The sequence below is a fragment of the Athene cunicularia genome (genome assembly GCF_003259725.1).
Source record: "Athene cunicularia isolate RWA chromosome 13 unlocalized genomic scaffold, athCun1 chr13_part1, whole genome shotgun sequence".
NCBI lineage: Eukaryota > Metazoa > Chordata > Aves > Strigiformes > Strigidae > Athene > Athene cunicularia.
This window is the reverse complement of record NW_020799117.1, coordinates 6,902,725-6,920,705: the sequence shown is the minus strand read 5'-3', so window position 1 is coordinate 6,920,705 and position 17,981 is coordinate 6,902,725. Positions and strand designations below refer to the sequence as shown.

Here is a 17,981-nt window from a genome sequence, read left to right as displayed (position 1 = left end):
GGGGGTCCAGAGAACGGGCCGGGCTTGCTGCTAATCCAAACTGTTGTGAGCTTGAGGCAAGAAATGAAGACCGAAGCAGCAAAACTGTTTGGTGTGGGAACCCTTTGTTCTGCTCAGTTCAAAACAACATTGTAATAAAAAGCCATCTGCAACAGACAACTCTGCCAGGAGTTATATCACAGACCCAAACGCTTGGCATTTCTGATGCTTTCCAACACCACATGTGAAAAAAGCAGGCAGGGAAGAGGTGACTGATCAGTCACTCCCCCAGCACACCCCTGTGTCTCAGGCAAGGTGCCAGCCTGGTTGCAGACAGAACCTGAGAGGGTTCACCCCCTCATCAGTGCCACGAACTGTTTGACATTCCCTTGTGCTGCCTTCTCTCCTCAGGATCACGCTGACTCTGGCCTGCCCCATGGACCTGAAGAACTTCCCCATGGACGTACAGACGTGCATCATGCAGTTGGAAAGCTGTGAGTCCTGTGCACATCTCCTTTTTGGAGAGGAGACAATGTGTTTTCCCTCTCCCTTGCCATCTCTCTCCCCAGCTGCAGTCCAGTCCCAGTTCAGCCTTCACTGGAGACTTGCTCAAGAACCCCTTGCTCAGGATTTTCCATTCATTCAGCACATGTGACATTTTGTAGAAAAGCCAAACCCTAACAGATCCCACGAGAGGAACCCTGGCTTGGTTGTATTTACATTGGCCTTTCACTTTGGAGGAGAAAGGTGAAAGTGCTTTCAGCTGCATTGCTTATCCCAAAGGAGGGAAAGACAATGAGCAACTTCTTTCAGAGAAGGAGGTCAAGTCTGAAAAATCAGCAAACAGCTCAATAAGCCAAATCCAAGAAAAAATATGATTTATTGCAGACAATTCATTGCACACCATCACAGCTCCAGTGCAGGTCATTGCCCTAGCTTTTATCACACATACAAGCAGTTTTGCCTCAACCCAAATCCCATTCATTACAGCATTTCTAAGGAAGGCCAGGATAAACCCCTGTCTCCAAGTATAGCTCTCTTCTAAAAGTCTGTCTCTTTCCAGATCAGTATTTAATATGTTTCACATGGTATTCGTTCCCTCCTCTCAACAGTTGGCTACACAATGAATGATCTCATATTTGAGTGGCAAGAAAAAGGAGCCGTGCAAGTTGCTGATGGGTTGACGCTGCCTCAGTTCATACTCAAAGAAGAAAAAGACTTGAGATACTGCACAAAACACTACAACACAGGTCAGTGCTGTTTACGCTTAGCTGCTGGGTTCGTTAGAGGGGAATTCAGGACTGTGCATTTGCCAGAGTCTCTTGCTACGTCTGATGGCACAGGTGATATAAGCCTTGTTCTGTACAGCCAGGGACAACGTACATATGAATACACATAGATATGTTGTCAGTAAATATACGCATATACAGCCGATAAAAAGCTAATAGACACAAATGCTTGGAACCCTCTTGCCCCCAGTAACATCTGCATCAGTTCAAGGGTGTTTGGTCTGGACTTTCTCTTCCAGTGTCTTCTTTTGTCTTTGATGCAAGGGAGCAGATTAAATTTAAGTGACAAAGAACATACTGTCAAGAGCTTTCTTTGCTATGTTGATATAGTACACTCATATTTCAGAACTGGACAATAGCTGTTAATTTCCTCTTCTAACAAGACTTTGGTTCTAGACAATGCAAGGAAAGTACCCATAAAATAGCTGAAACCAGGAGGCTCACTGTGCCTTATCAGTAATTTTCCATGTATTTCCCATCCTTCTCAGGCAAGTTCACCTGTATAGAAGCTCGTTTCCACCTGGAGCGGCAGATGGGCTATTACTTGATCCAGATGTACATCCCCAGCCTCCTTATTGTCATCCTCTCCTGGATCTCCTTCTGGATCAATATGGATGCTGCACCTGCTCGTGTTGGCCTGGGGATCACCACAGTGCTCACTATGACCACGCAGAGCTCTGGTTCCCGAGCATCACTGCCCAAGGTACAGAACACACTTATCTTCACAGAGGGGCAAAATGTGCACTTTCTGGGGATAGCACATAAGTAAGTCACCACATAGATCCTCCTACTCAAGGAGATTCTGCTGCCATTGCACTATTGCAGTTTAGGAGCAAGCAGAACAAATTCCAGTCCCCTCCTGCAAAAGTTTTAGCAGAGTTGCTATGTCTATCAGTGAAGCTTCCCTAGCACTCACCTCAAGATCCACCACAGCTCCCAGTAGCCAGGAGCTCTGTACCTTACAAACCCCTGCAACAACCACACAAGGATAATGCACTTTACATTCTAGCTTTTTACTCACTTGACCATCATACTTTTGTAATAGTACTGAATTTCCATGTTATTAAGAGTTCCTGGTATGATCAGATTGAATTACTATTTTCCTTGCTTATAAACCATCACAGTCAAGACCTGGATAAGTTTAAAACTGTGGAATTATTGCTACTTAAGAGCCCAGGATCAAATTCAGTGGCCTGATAATACATTCATATTAAATGAGTTCGATATTGGTATACAAGAGCAGATGTCAACTATATCATGGCTTGATCAACTCCTTCCAAAGACAGACCCTGAAACATGTAAAATAGCAAGGAAAAAGGCATTTGGGTGAAGAAGCCACCCTGTGTCAGCCTTTCTCTCTGACTCCTAGGTGTCCTATGTGAAGGCCATAGACATCTGGATGGCCGTGTGCTTGCTGTTTGTGTTCTCCGCTCTTCTAGAGTATGCTGCCGTCAACTTCGTGTCTCGGCAGCACAAAGAGCTGCTCAGGTTCAGAAGGAAGAGGAGGCATCATAAGGTAATACATAAAGCATGAAGGACACAACTGAAACCTGTCCCAGCAGAACATCACTACACAGCCAATTGAACCAAGCCACTAGCTCCCAGTGAAGTCCTCAGTATATGGTCAGATGTTAAAGAGGGTCACACATCAAAAAGCAGGGCTACCTCAACAAATTGTCTCTTCTAACAGTCTGCTGACTCCAGGAGCAGCTGGTTTTTGCTAGCCGAGTGGTCTAAGCCAAAAGGGTTGTTGTCAGCAGAACAATTTTCACACAGCAATGTTCTGGTCTGAGTTCTCCTCTTCAGAAGACACAGCAAGGGCTGGGGGGAGGCAGGCAGGGAGTTTTGAGGGATGTCTATCAGAGAACAGTCTACATTAGCCCGGAGGTAAGTGACACCTCTTTTATCTTTGTCATCTCTGTGTTCAAAAGCATCTGCTTCTCAGACTGCAAACTCCTCTCAAAAAGAAAGAGCATTATTCTCAACCTTAGCCTCGCTCCATGCTTACTCGCCATGACTGATGCCAATACGAGCACGAATGCATCACATAGATACTCATCTCCTGCAGCCTGGACTCTAGTAGCTTTTAGGCTGAGGTACCACAGCAGAGATTTCACCTCACAGGATGCATTGGAAAGAAACATAAAGGTGACTGTGATCACAAGACCAGAGGCACTTTAAAATTGTCCTTAATTAACTAGTAGAATCAGGTAGGTGGTATCAAATTTTCAGCACCAGGCCTGACAGTTTGCCCCCAAGCTAGCATTAAGAAAAGAGTACATTTGCTAAGGAAAAAAAAACCCACGGAATTTTTTTCTGATGGAAATCTCAAGAGAGCCCCTAAGAGACCGCCAAGGTCTGCCTAAAATATTCCTCATAGGTATTTGTCTATCCTCTATTTTAAAGAACTCTCTGTGATCCATCCCATCCAGAGACCCCCTTCACTCCACTGCTTCACTGTCCCAGCCATTAAAAGTCATTCCCAGGGTCTAACCTGTCCTACAGCAGTTCACAATGTGTGCCTGGAGAACTGCCACCATTCTAGGAGGCAGTGGGGGCTAAGGAGCAGGAATCCCTGTCTCCTTGTAGATCTGCCTCTCTGCTTCAGTTGACCTATCTGCAAAACAGGGGAAAGTTGTCCATTTGTCCCCAACCCAGTCAGGATCAGGGATGAAAACTGTTGGACAAATGCAAGGGAAAAGAAATAACAGATGAGACCATCAGCATCCATTGATTTTGTCTGGCCAGAGCAAGACCCTGACATCTCCAAATCAGCTGAGGCTGTTTTGGTTCAGAAGATGCAGCCTGCTTAATAGAGTCAAAGCTAAAACCACCCAACGTGGGTGTCTTGTAGTGCTTTTATCTCTTCATCTAGATTCAGGCATCCTGTCTCTTAATCTATGCTGTTGTATGCAGATCAGTCTGTTGATAAAACAATAAGGAGAAAAAAGCCACTAATATAGAGATGAGTTTAAAAGATATTTGCCAGAGATGTTCAACTGAACACAAGGCTGCTATTGCAATCCTTGCCCAATCTCACAGCAATTTAATTGGAACAAAGCATAAACAAAAACACTTGCAAAAGCAAAATGAACAAGGTTTGCAGGCTCATCAGAAAACTAGGAGCTGACTGCAAATATGCAAATGGATTAGTGCAGCTGCCAAAAAAACTAATCGCTCTGTCCTGATGTTCTGACTTGTCTGGGTAGCTCTGCCTGGTTTAGGCGTGATGTGCCAGCTAAAAACAAGTGAGATGTTGCAGTGGTCCATGCTGGTGGAGGCAGCTGGGGAGAGGACCAGCCCATGCCCACACTTATTAGGTCTGCCCAAATCAGAACCTACTAGCCATTCTTCACAGCTCAGTGCACCAGACAATGTGCCATGGTCTGGCATTAATATAAGTGAATCCAGACAAATCTGTTTCTTGCTTTCCTCAGAGTTAGATGCAAGGTGCTAGCTTATTCTCATTCATTAAGAGTCTCCCTTCCTCTCTAAAAAAAAATAAATCAAATCAATAAATACATGTGGCCCTTTCCATTTCTGAGCCATCTCTTCTTGCCTCTGGAAGGAGGGGAAGAATTAGACTAGAAGGATCGACCAGGCAGCGCTCTCTGAACTCGTTAGGCTGTCTGTATTTACTGGGGCAGACTGGGGAGATGCAGGGACTGTGATGGCTAGGGAGAGTTACTGTCCCTTTGAGGTATGGACCAGTCTGGTTAATATGACACCATCATCAGACCCACTTTGGAAACCCAGCCCAAGAAAGCCAGCCCAGTGTGGCTGGTCATGTCTTTTCCTTTCTCATTTGATATGGCACATTGCAAAAAGGCACCATTAGCTGCTCTGTCCTAGGCACGGCACTCACACAAAACAGATCAGCCACAGAAAACACCCAGTGGCCCCTCAGCAAGGAGAAGAGAAAGAAACTCAGTAAATTAAGGAATTAAGTAATTTAGTGTACAGCCAGACATGTGTCAGTGCATGTGTGTTTGTGCAACCAGAGAAGAGCAGAGGCAGCCTTACCTGGACCCCCATAACACAAACACATGAAGAGGTCTCTAAGCTCCGAGCAGCTCAGAAAGCCAGACCTTTGCAGCCCAAGCACCCATTATTAGCTGCTCAAAGGAGTCCAGTTAAGGAAAGGGGGCAAGTCAGGAGTGAGACAGACCTTTGCAAAACTCCCCCTGTTGCCCCAGAACCAAGGGATGCCAGTCCCCAGTGCCACCGCCTGGGGCTCCTGCCTTGCCCTGTGCCAGGAGCTGGCAGCATGGCCAAAGGCATCTGCTGATCGCCAGGCAGCGGGAGGGTCAGAAGTGATCCCTGCAGCCTGTACCCCTCCAGGTCCCCACCCACCCTCACTGCCAGTGCCTCATCCACAGTGCAGGTTCTAGCCGCCTGAAAAGCAGAATTTCTGCATCACCTATCATTGGAAAATCAACTTTTAAACTGAGAAAACTCTCCAAGGGAGCTAAGAGAAGAGTTTCTGTGAACCTTGACTCTCAGCTCACAAAGCATCTCTTACTAGATGTTCAGCACCTGGACTCACCCAGCCCTGAGAGCAGCTGGGTCTTAATTGTTGGTGCCTCAGTTTCTCCAACCAGAACACTGCCCCCTTGCAGAGGCATTGTTAGGAGGCAACGACATTTAAGGGCTACCAGAGATACACCAAGAGGACACAACCAGAGTAGGGAAGAATTATCCTAAGGCCTGCAAAACTGTCTCAGCAAGGACTCTGAAACAAATAAACCTGCTGGTAGGTCACACAACTCACCAGCTTGCCAATCTCCCCAGAACAACAGTTTGATTTTATTTGGGATGTTTTGCTTTGCTCAGATATACCAGTGTGCTCTGCCTTCTGCTTCTCTGCCCCAGACCCCAGCACAGTGACTCCATCCCATGCAGCTACCTGCTTGATACAGGAGCCATCCAGAAAAGACACTCTGCAAAGGAGAGAGGAAGGGGCAGCAGGGCACATCGGGCTGGCGGGTTAGGAGGGAGGGGGCCAGTAACTCAGAGTTGGGGGATACAGCATGGATCAGCCTCTGTGACATTTAATTAGTGTCATTGGTCTAACAATTAGGCTCGGTGACCTGTAGACTTGGGTTTCTGACCCTGCCTCTGCAACTCACTGGTTGCATTATTTTGGCCAGACTTGGCCAAATTACATCCCCGTGTTCAATAAAACAGGGCTAAATCATTCTGAGAAGCCTGAAAGGCCGTCACCAAAACCCAGCAATAGCATTGGCTTTTAGACTGGAAACTAAATTATTTCTCTTGCTCAGTAATTGGAATTAACACAAGCAGCCATGACTTGCTGCTGACCCACAGAAGGGCACTTCTGTTCCTCACCTAAAAGATGGCCTGAGGGGCTCAGGGGTCCCACGGGCAGGCGAGCAGAGGGCTGGTTGCACGCTGCCTGCAGAGGTCTTTTCCTGGACAGGTCTCGGCGCCTGCACATCCATGTAACTCGGTAGGAATTCTCACGCTGCAGATTCAACTACGTGAGTTACATGGAGCCCACTCCTTCTGGGCAAGCTGATCCAGCACAGGCAAAGCAAAGAAGGTGCTGATAGGAGTGAGGGGGAGGGAGAGGCAGAAGCAAAACAGGGGATGCAATTGGAAAAACGAAAGCAGTACCATAAACCCTTCAAGTATGTCAAAGACCCAAATGGGGTGGAAGTCAGTCCTGTTCTCTGTGGGGTGCCTGGATCCCCTGATTTGCATCTGTGCAGCACACAGCTGGCACCCCTCTATAAGGCTGATCTCCCAAGAGCAGAGGGTTTGTCCAAGGGCACTGAGGCCGGGGCATGATGGAGGCATCTTACCCTTGCAGAGCAGGAAGCTGTCGGTGGAGAGCCTTATAGTGAGGGTGCACTGTCTATATCTTATTTTAAGTAGAGTCCCATGCTGAATCTGTTTCAGGAGGATGAAACTGGTGAAGGCAGGTTCAACTTCACTGCCTACGGGATGGGACCAGCTTGTCTACAAGCCAAGGACGGCATCTCTGTCAAGGGCGCCAACAACAACAATACAGCCAACCCGGTTCCCCCGCCGTCCCGCTCCCCCGAGGAGATGCGAAAGCTCTTCATCCAGCGAGCCAAGAAGATCGACAAAATCTCACGCATCGGCTTCCCCATGGCGTTCCTGATCTTCAACATTTTCTACTGGATCATCTACAAGATCGTCCGCAGAGAGGATGTGCACAACCAGTGAGGGAAGGGGAGCAGCTGGGAGGGAGCGAGCAATCCTTTATATATGTGCAATAGCAATGCAGCAATGCATGAATTTAAGAATGTGGCAATATCTACTAAAAAAAATGGGGAGGGGGGCTGGGAGGGACTTCAAATCATGTGAACAGAGGATAACTGGCACAGGGAGGAGAAAAAACCCTCTTGATCTTGGGAGTGCAGGGTGGGGGTTAGTTTTACAGCATAGGAAGGTTTGGATTGCTCCAGCTGCAATCCAAGCAGTGTAATATATTAATATATATTCATGCTTAATTATAATGCAAAAGAAAACAATCCAAAAAAAGATAAAAAAATCCTTTTTTTAGCCTATTAACAGCTTAGATTCTCAAGTCACTGGAATGATTCATAATTCCATGTGCAGAAATGACTGCAATTACGCTTTATCTGACTTTTGCTATAGAAAGGCCATACCAGTCAAGCACGTAGGGAAAAAAAAGCCCTAACAAAAGGAAAAAAAAAAACAAAACACACACACAAGAAAATCATTTTATGCTTCTCTAGGTTTTGCACTTTGAAAACTGGATAGACGGGGAAACTTAAGAAAGAGGCTGTGGGTTGTTGTTTATTTTATATATTTACTTTTTTTAGTCACGGGTTTGCCAATCAAACACTTTGTGACTTTTGGATAGAGGAAAGCAAATACATTATCTCTCTCATCTCCATCAGAGAGCATCCAATGGGAAACCCGAGAAGGACATCAGGGCCTTCATCAGAAATTGCAGGTACCTTCTGTCCTTTTAAATGACCTAACAGGATTCAAGTCCCAGGAGGTAGAAATATTATTCAGAGCACTAGAAATGATGAAGGATTTTTAAAACGGCTTTTTTCTTTTTCCCAAACCCCTTTCTGCCATGTTTGTTTACAATGAGGGGATGGAAGTGTTGAATGAGTTAAAGCAGAAATTATATTTAAAATTCTATTTTAAATTATATTTAAAATTCTATTTTAAATTATATTTAAAATATAGAGAAAACAGGCATATTCGTGCTTTGTTGTGATAAGATGGGGCGAACGGCAATACTGTCAGTAAGGGGTGGGAGGGGGGAAGGTGTGTACAGAGAGAGCAGCTCTTATTTTCAGACATTTCATAGCAGTAATATTAATAGTGAAGCTGGGCCGATGGACCCAAAACTCTATTTTTGTATCTGTTTTGGTGCTGCATTTAGCTTTAATGTGGATGGGAAGATGGAGCAGGCTGCTTTGCCCCTCTCTCCTGCCCAGCAGAGTCCCAGGGGAGGCTGTCACCGTTTGGTGGGGACAGGGAAAGGCGGGAGGGCGGTGGGAATACACGAGCAAAGGGGTTTCCCTTTTGCCAAGTGGTAGCACAGGTTGGCATTGGTGTTTTGGGGGGTGGGGGGAACACACCAAATGCCTCCAGGGTGTTATTTGTAAGCCTGTCTCAGGGCTGGTATGGGCAAGTCAAGGTCCTGATGCCCCACTTGCCTCTCTGGGACCCTGGGCATGAGCCAGGCAACAGCACCCATGGTGATTTAGTTGTGTTCATTTGCACTTTAGCGAGGCAGGTAAAAGAGCATGAAGGAAGAGACAATCAGTCTGCACTGAAGCACTTGGGGTCAGGTCAGGATTAGGCACCAGATGAAGGCAGAGAGACAAGTGACACCCAAAGCAGGGCTTTCCCTCTCCTTCCTCTCCCCAGTCTCCTACTTAGGGCCAGACCACAGCTGGACTGGACTGCAGATCTGATGCTTGCTCTGGGAACAGACAGGCTCCTGCTTCCAGAAGCTGCATCATCCATGGCAGCTGGGACAGCTCACAGCAAAGTACCCTCCAGCACTGGCCAGTCCAGTCTGGCCCAGGTCAGCAGCACCCAAGCCTGGGACAGGAGGTGGGAGTCTATACTCAGCCATGGGTGTCCCAACCAGTGCAGCAAGAGGCAGCTCTAGGAGAGGGTGGGAGAGAATGGGGACCTGCAAACTCTCCTAGCACAGGCGTGGGGCCAAGAGGAGAAAGCCCAGGGCTCTCCTGGGCTGGATAGAGGGATACCCATCTCCGAGGCTGCCAGTTCAGCACCTTTCACCAGCACTAAATACACTTTATTTAAAAAAAAAAAGAAAAAAAAAAAAGAAAAAAGAAAGAAAAAGAAACCAAGGATAACAACAAGAAGAAAAAGGGATTAAAAAACTATTGTGGTCACTGTGTGGACTAGGGCAAATGGCAACATTTCCTAATGTTTTGGCAAAGGCCACTGAGCTTTCCATGTCCTTCTGCACTGCTGAGACAGGGAAAGAGCACACAATACACCAGTGTGAACCAGTACAACAGCCCCTTCCCTCCATCAGAGCAGCAGAAAACCTGTGGGCTGAGGATTTCTTCTTCCCCTGGCAGACAGTACTTTCCCAAGCAGGGAGATCTCAAGCTGTCGAGCAGAGGCGTTATTTGATGCTAGGACAACTTTCCGAGTCTTGGCTGGAGCCCAAGTCTGCTGCTGGCTCTGGTTTTGCTTGCTGAATTATTGAACTCTCCCTGCATGCGCGACGGGCGGTCGTGCCAACTGCGGGCTGTGCGATTGCTTTAAACGCCGTGTCCTTGTCTGAGATGAGAGAGCAAACCCAGGGAATTCCCCTCCCTGCCCAGCGGCGGGGCAGAAGCTTGGCAGCCCATGCGCCGCAGCTCCTTGCTCATGCACGGGAACAACCGCAAATCATTGTCATTTGGGGGGAAAAAAAAAAAAAAAAGTGTCCTGCCTCAATGCCCAGACCTTGCACTTGTTGTGGTTTGTACAACTTCTCAGGCTACCCAGGATGGCTCACGAGGGCACAGCCAGCTGCAGGGCTGTGGGTTTCCTTCCTCACTAGAGCTGCTCTAAGGAGTGGCCAGTAGGTTCACTAATCCCATGCACCATCCTCCCACCCAAGTGAGTTTTGATCCTACATCTGAAGGGCAAGACCAGAGTGAAGATAAGGAGTCCATTCCCACCTCACTTCATTCTGCTCCAGCTTAGAGAAAGACCTCAAGACCAAAGAGGAATCCCCTGTTCATCCTAGACTTACTGCTTGGAGATGCAGATAAACTCGCAGTTACTGCTTTACTAGAGCTCCAGTGTCACTTTCTGGCATTGAGTAAGGCCAGAGGAAGGCAAATTAGGGATTAGAAATCATTAGGAAGATGCTTGTGTTTCCTGCTCATACAGAAGCACTTCAGCTGAGGGTGGAGCCCATGGGAGTTTAGGGACTGAAATAAGAATTACACGCTTACCAGCACGCCTTTGTGTCCGTTCAACTCTGCCAACCACTGGGCATGTTTGATGCTCACCAGTAGTGTTATCTTCTCTTCACTGAGCAGCCAGTTTCCATTTAGGCCATTTTCCAGCCCCAGGGCTGCCTGCACAGTGAGAGTGTGCAGCACTCACATCCCGAGATGAAACACGCTGGGGTCTTGGCAAAGGTCTGGTGGTGCCGAGATAGCCATCCCACAGATGTCCTGCCAGACAGATTCACCATGTAGACAAGACCTTAGACTGTCCTAGGAGCCCCTGGCAAGTCTGTGCAGTTTTCAAAATCAAACTTTTCATGTGTACTAGACTGCTTTTAGTCTCTGTATTGCAACAGAGCTTGCTTTGATAACCTATCTTCAAAGTAGGCTGCTTTAATAGTGCCAGCAATTACATTTATTAGTAAGAATGCACAGGATTTGATATCACAGGGCAGCTTCCAGACATACTGATTGAATTTAACTCAGTAATTGTTAGCTCTTGTTAAGAACGAGGCTCAGAAGCAAAACCTCTGAATAAAATAGACATCAGTCAGTCTGGTAGTAAAGAGAGAAAATAGGGACTCAATTCACTTGGACTCTTTGGAAAAACAGAGCCTTATCCCAAACAATATTATTTCCAGATGTTGCTGGAAAAGTATCACTTTGTGAGCAGGAATTATTTTTCCTTATACATAAACATAACTGTGGAAACAAAAAAAGTAAAATAAACTTACTATTTTTTTTTTTGTCAGGTAGATGAGTTTTTCCCACTTTAATTCCCGATTAAAGCAGCTTTCCATCTGGGATCCCAGTGCCATGGAAATCTGAGAAAGGTGCTGAAGAGGGCCAGGACAGATCATTAAGCACGTGGTCTGCTACAGACTGCAAGGCTTAGCCTTGACCCTGGCAAAGCACCAGCTTGCCTTTAAACACACAGGCAGGGTCACATTCGCTTCATGGGTCCAGCAGTGCCCTCATTCCTCCTGTTCTAGAAGCCTTTGCTGGTCAGGGCCAAGTGACTTAGTTCCCAAAAGCATAAAAAAATTTCCAATACTGAATATTTTCATACCCAGTGAACAGAAACATTTTTTTGTTTTGTCCAGACTTTTCTGGAAGGCATTTTTTCTTCAGCCCCTTCTGAAGATTTTTAATTTTAAGGCAAACCCAAGACAATTCAAATTACCTATCATTTGTCCTTTATCTTGACTGTAATTTGAAGACCTTGCTTGGCTTCCTAATGCTGGTAGAAAAAAAGATTAGAGATATTTACAATATATATTTTTGAAAAAGAAAGGAACATATGAAAGGAGAAAAGACTATTTTAAATAGTGCCATATTTTTCACAGATTTTATACAATCATATTTTTGTACTGTACTACCATTCTTTAATAAAACATAGTTCTTATCCCTGTGCCAAAGACAGACAATCTCTTTCAATGCCCCATTCTACTCCAAAACCTTGCTAACAGCAGCAGTGAATAACACAATATGGACACCTTCCCCCCTCAAAACCCAACCCTACCAGTGTGGCTGCAGCCCTGGGGTCACCGCCTGCCAGCTGGACATTGTGCATCTCCTGCCAGGGTAATGGCGAGCAGCAGGTCCTGTCCTGCTGGAGCATCCCACAGAGCTCAGTTCTGTCAAAGAAGGGTCTGATCCCTGCCCTGCTAAGAAGCAGTCAACACTCTTCTGTCTTCTTCTCAAAAGGACATGGAAGGGGTATCTTGGGGTGCTTCTGCTTCAATAGATTTCCATCATTTGTACGGAGGCAGTGTACTATTTAAGTAGAAAATTGAGATACTTGGTTGTTCTTCATGGTGCTAGGACTAGCACCAAAGCAGAAACTAATATTCAATAATTTCAGCATCTTCAAAATTACTTTAGGTCTTTTAAATCTTCCCAGCCCTTCATCTCCTTAACAATTATTTCTTAAGGGCAGTTGCACTTCTCTTGCTCAAATCAATCTCCACAAATCTCCTACTTCATTAAAGTATATTGCATTTTCCTGCGTCCATCTCCCTTCTTTCACCACCTCAAGTTTCATTTCTGTGGGGCTAAGTCCCTCAGCTCCACAACCTTTCAAGGGCCTGGCACAGATGGGTGCCTTGGGAAATACAGGGCAAAATATGTGAGGAAAAGCATTCCTCCTAAGCAGGCAGGGTAACATATACCAGGGAAGCCCTCTCATAGCCACGTGTGCATGAAGAGGATGCCTGGGGAATGCAAGGGTGGCCAACAAGGTCTTTTTTTGACTGTGCTCTGTGTGAAAGCAAAGCAGCATCAGGGAGAAAGAAAGCAGATCCTGGTTCATCATTACCCTCACTTGCCCTATCATGTTGTCCTAGCATCATGCTGCCAGCAAAGCACCAAAGCTCCTGGTGTTGTAACATGGTAAAGGACACAAACCACACAGTAGCCTATAGAGGAATGATTTCAGCACCTAGCAGAGGAAATTACTTGTCAAGAGTAATCAAGTAATACTTGTCAAGAGTAATCAAAGAGGATCCTAGAAAAGAAGGGGAAGGAAAAGGAAAAAGCAATAGGAGAAGTTTGTTTTCCTGCCACAACACCATCTTCTCCTGGCTTTCAAGGCAGGCAGTGCCAACAGGTATGATGCAAGAGTCAAAGCTAGCAGCAGGAATTACAACATTGTGTTAAGTAATCATGACCATCAAGTCTAGCAAACCTAAGCTGTAGTCCTCATGCACTTTACTGCCAGGCTTTTGCATAGAAATTGTAAGGGAGTCTTATGTTTGTGATATTCCTGGGTCTATTCTAGACTGAGTGCTGAAGCCCATCCTGGGATAGGGCTGGCTCCCGCAGTGCTGGAGAGGAGCTAGCCAGGATTTGCCCCAGGTCATGCACAGGGACAGCGCATGCACTGGGAACAGATTCAGCAGAAGGGGAAGTTACCACTTTGGGGGAAGGCAGGGATGGCTTCATGTTGGTTTAACAATCCCATCAGCACTCAAAAGCATCACTGCTGGGGCTTGCAGGCTGTGCTTAATGCTGCCATTACTCCTACCAACAGTGAGAAGCCAGCCACAAAAAGCACAAGGGAGAAGGAGCCCAGCAGCTTCCCAACAGCAGTAGTTTTCAGCAAGGAGAGAGGATACAAAACCCTATGTCCCCAACATGAGGTTCAAATATAAAATCATCCAACTTTTCCTGGGCATAGGATAATACCACCATAAATAAGCCATCAGCCTGGTTTGAAATTAGCTTTTATTTATAGATTCACCACTTGAATTGCATAAGTAGCTTAAGTCAAACAAGGACACCCTTTTCACCTACCCAGGGAACTGGCTGAGGCACGAGGTGCCATCATTTAACTACGTGCTCTGGCTTAGAGCTGCAAGTGTGTCATTACTATGGCAGGTGAGTCAAGCTTGGCACAAGTAGGGACAGGTAGACTGGCCTGGAGCTGCCAGGTCTGCGGGGCACAGAGCTCACAAGTAGCTTTTGCTGCTAAGGCTTTTGGGAAGCTGGTGCCAGGATTTAGTGAAAAAAAAAAAAAAAAAAAAAAAAAAAAAATCACCTTCCCTGGTGGGTCTGTGGGAGGACACACCTGTCTTATTTAGGCACTTGGTGATACTGGGGCACTGTTGGGTTACTTGTCTGACAAACATGAATCAAGCTTTAGGCTGCAGACCAGCTGAGCCAGCGGGCCTGGGTTGAGCATACCACAGAATTTGGGCACTAAATTACAGCTCTAGGTTCAAGCCTGAATCAACTTTGCAGTGATGACATGCTCGGTCACAATTAGAGTGGAGGCCTGATAATAGTGTTGCTTAAATCAGCATTACCCTGTCATAGCCTTGCGGAGATCAACAGGCCAGGACTTCCAATGCTAGCACAACTGGGGCTTGGGCGTCACTGTTCCTTGCTTGACACCTAATCCCCAAATACTGACCTTTATTGAACTAAAACTATGCAATATTGAACAGATTTTGCCAAGAGTGGTGCCTTAGCCACCTCTCCTGGATATGCACTTACACATTTTTAAAAGTATCCTCCCAGTTGCTTGTGATAAAGAACCAACACATGCTCCTGAGGAGTGGAGCCAGCTTTGGAGCTTGTGATGTGCCACAGATGGCCACAACTGAATTGTGACCACAGCTTCTAGGACAGTTCTGCTCCTCTGAGGCTACAATGTTCAAAGTAGAGGAGTCCTAAAAGTTCAGCTCCCTACCCAAGAGTAGAGTGAGGGCAGGGATCAGCAATGAGAAAGGAAGAGGAGATCAAGACTTGTGTAAGGCACAGGAGCTTATAGTACTTGCTCCTCACTGTAGTGCAGTCACAATTGCAACTCCAGTCCCTGTGGTCTTTGTGGGAGTTGAGGCTTTAAATACCGCTGCTTTTTCTTTGAGGGGCTGGAAAGATCATTCATGAGGCTTGACTTGTCCCATGGAAGAAGTAGTACGGTACAGTATGGGCAGTGACACCTCTAAAAACAAAAGCTTGAGAAACCAGCAGACAAATAAAGTGAAGGGGCAGCCTCTGTAACATAGGAACAGTGCTAGAAATGCATCTCCCTGAACAACTGCACACTTGGTGAGGGACACCAGGATAGCCTTCACAGGCAGGAGTACAATGAACAACCCCGGCAAGTCCTTGATCAGATATATGCCTCCACTTGCCATCAATCCCATTTTTTTATCTGGAAAAACAAACCAAAAACAAATATTCCCCACCAAAAAAAATTCACAACCAAAAACCTACCACCAATGAGTTAGGTTATTGTTATATCTTCTCCTTACTCTTTTAAGTAATTGTGGCCAGTGCTGTTGGTCACAGCAGTAGAGCTCAGCTCAACAAGAAATGCTCAGCTACAAGCTGACCCAACAAAATCTTAGCAGAAGGGAACACAAGTTCCTTTACCTTATGCTTGCCTAGGCTGGGGAACAACTGATGGAAGGCTTTGAAACACTCTACAAGTTCAGTGTAGGCAAAGGCAGAGCACTGTTTCCTTTCTGTTTCCCTCTTCCCAAATCTGCTTCTTTGTCCAAAACACTTGAATTCTTGCAATTCTGGGGTGAGATTAGAAACAGGGAAAAGAAGCTCAGAAGCAGCATGGACCAAGCTGACAAATCCCTAAATTAACCTACTTGAAGTGGAGAATTGTAAGAACAGCACCTCCATCCCGAGGTTGATGCCCCCTTCACAGTCCTCCAGCACTGAGCAGAGTGACTAAACTTGACAGGTCAGCTGAAAGACACATGCATTTCGAATCCATGATTGATACATCCCTCCTAGATCAGGTCAAGACAGCAGGTTAATTTGGGGATCTGTCAGCTTTGGGAGTATCCAAATTGGAATTTTTAGTAAATAAGGTCTAAAGTGATGTTATGTGAAAACTGGAAGACAGGTATGTAACCCACCTTCTCCTTGCTGGGAAGAGTGATCTGTTGTGCCTGAACTCTGCCTTTGAGCTCCGTTTTGCTGCTCACTGCAACGCCAGAGCATCTCGCTGTACAATCAGTGCTGCACTCCCTGCGACTGGTGCAGTAGGTCAGGAGACAGAGGCCAACTCCAGAGGCGTACGAGGTGACAGACACAGACATTAAGGCACAAAGGCCAAGTGACTTGACTCACCACATGCGTGTGGAATTAATTATCCTGAAAAATGCACCGCCTGGAGCATCTCAAGCCTACTGTGAAATGGAATTCATGGGCAAAAAGATAAGTTTGCGGTTCCTGAGTCTGGTCACGACATACTGACAGCACTAATCATAGCCAGAGCTCACCTCTTCTTTCATGGATTTACTGAGCTGCAGAAAAAGAGACGACTGTTTGTTTCAAAAGAACTGAAATAGAAGGCAACTGTGCTAAAAAAGCTATTCACACATGCATTTGAGATACAGTAAAAACTTCAGTGAATTAAGAGATCTATAGCGAGATGTAGAGATGAAGCAACACACTAAGGACTTCACCCAAAAAATGGCCTGACATGCAAAGGTCACAGCGCATTTCATCACACTTTACCATCCCTGCAGCATTGGTGAACACCATTCTGGAAGCAGCCTTTGAACTCCTGAAGATGCACAAGCCCGTCCCAAGCAGCTGTTTGTAACCACCCGCCCGAGATCAAACGACAGCCATAAGCAGGCTAACATCATTGTGGACAGTGATATTTTATGGACTGTGTTGTCTACTCACATCCAACCACAGTGTACAGCATATCATGCTTATTATATTAAAACTAAGATGAGGAGTAATGAAACAAGTGATATAAAAAAGGAGGGGAGGACAGAGGAATTCCTCCCTTTCAACTATAAACGCACACCCATTTACATTGTTTTGTAAATGAATTTATCTTTAGAAGAAAAATAAAAACACAACATATTTCTCTTCTGGACAACACTGCACATTTGATTTTACTTTGGAGGGGAGATACACACGCACACAAAGCAGGAATACTTTCTAATTGAAAACATACAAAACAGAAGTGGGAACAGTTCAGCACCTAGATTTTCCTTGTGTCCTTGATAAACATCGTCTCCGTTTCCCAGAATTATCCACCTCACTGGTCAACAACCCCCCCCCCTCAAATCCGGTATCTAGGAAGAATGCCTCCCAAAAACTTTTGAAAAAAGCCTATTAAGTAGTGGCATTGTTTTGTTCTATTTTTCTGTTTCTCCCCCATCTGTAAACCATTTGTATGAAGAAAATCTTTGTTTCCAAAGCTTGACTTACTAAAGCTCATTTGTTCCAAAATACAAGCAGCGCCTTGACGCTGTTTATACCAGGGACAGCCAAGGGCTCTGACAAAGGAGCTGGGCTGGGTTTAGCAGCCGCAGTGTAACGTGTTATGGCTGCCCCATCCCTCCGCCAGCAGTCACTGTCCCCCCCCAGAGAGGGCAATATCAGTCACCCTCCACTCTCCAGTGGAGCTCAAAGTAAAAACAGAGGGTTTGCCACCACAGATTAAGATCTCAGCTGGGGTACAGACCCTCTCGCAAAGGGGCAGGACAGACCACTGAGGATTACACTCTTGACACACCCATCCAACAGAGCCCGTTTATCAACGCTCTTTTGTAAATACTAAATCCAGATTTGAACTACTTTTGCAGTTTTGTGTGTTTGCTTGTTAAAAGCCAGGATACATATTTTCCAAGCTTGGTCATAATCAGGAAAGGACTGGCAACAAGGTCAGATTGTTTTCCTTTCTTTCTTCAGTCTTATTGAGACCTCAGAAGGAAGCAGCGGCATTAAAACCTGCCCCAGTTTAACCAACTCTTTTAAATATAGG

At 45.9% G+C, this 17,981-nt stretch overlaps 1 protein-coding gene across 2 annotated transcripts in view; it reads left to right on the top strand.

The window, feature by feature from the left end:
- Positions 1-17,981, top strand: part of GLRA1 (glycine receptor alpha 1) — a 47,847-nt gene extending 29,866 nt beyond the window's left edge. The window contains exons 5-10 of one of the 2 annotated variants that reach the window (XM_026858095.1): positions 391-473; positions 1,092-1,229; positions 1,757-1,971; positions 2,638-2,784; positions 7,191-7,477; positions 8,105-17,981. In XM_026858095.1, the coding sequence (XP_026713896.1) occupies positions 391-473; positions 1,092-1,229; positions 1,757-1,971; positions 2,638-2,784; positions 7,191-7,477; positions 8,105-8,261 (1,027 nt within the window). In that variant the 3' untranslated portion in view covers positions 8,262-17,981. Of the gene's footprint in view, positions 1-390; positions 474-1,091; positions 1,230-1,756; positions 1,972-2,637; positions 2,785-7,166; positions 7,478-8,104 lie in introns of both variants that reach the window. The other variant, XM_026858094.1, reaches the window with a different exon arrangement.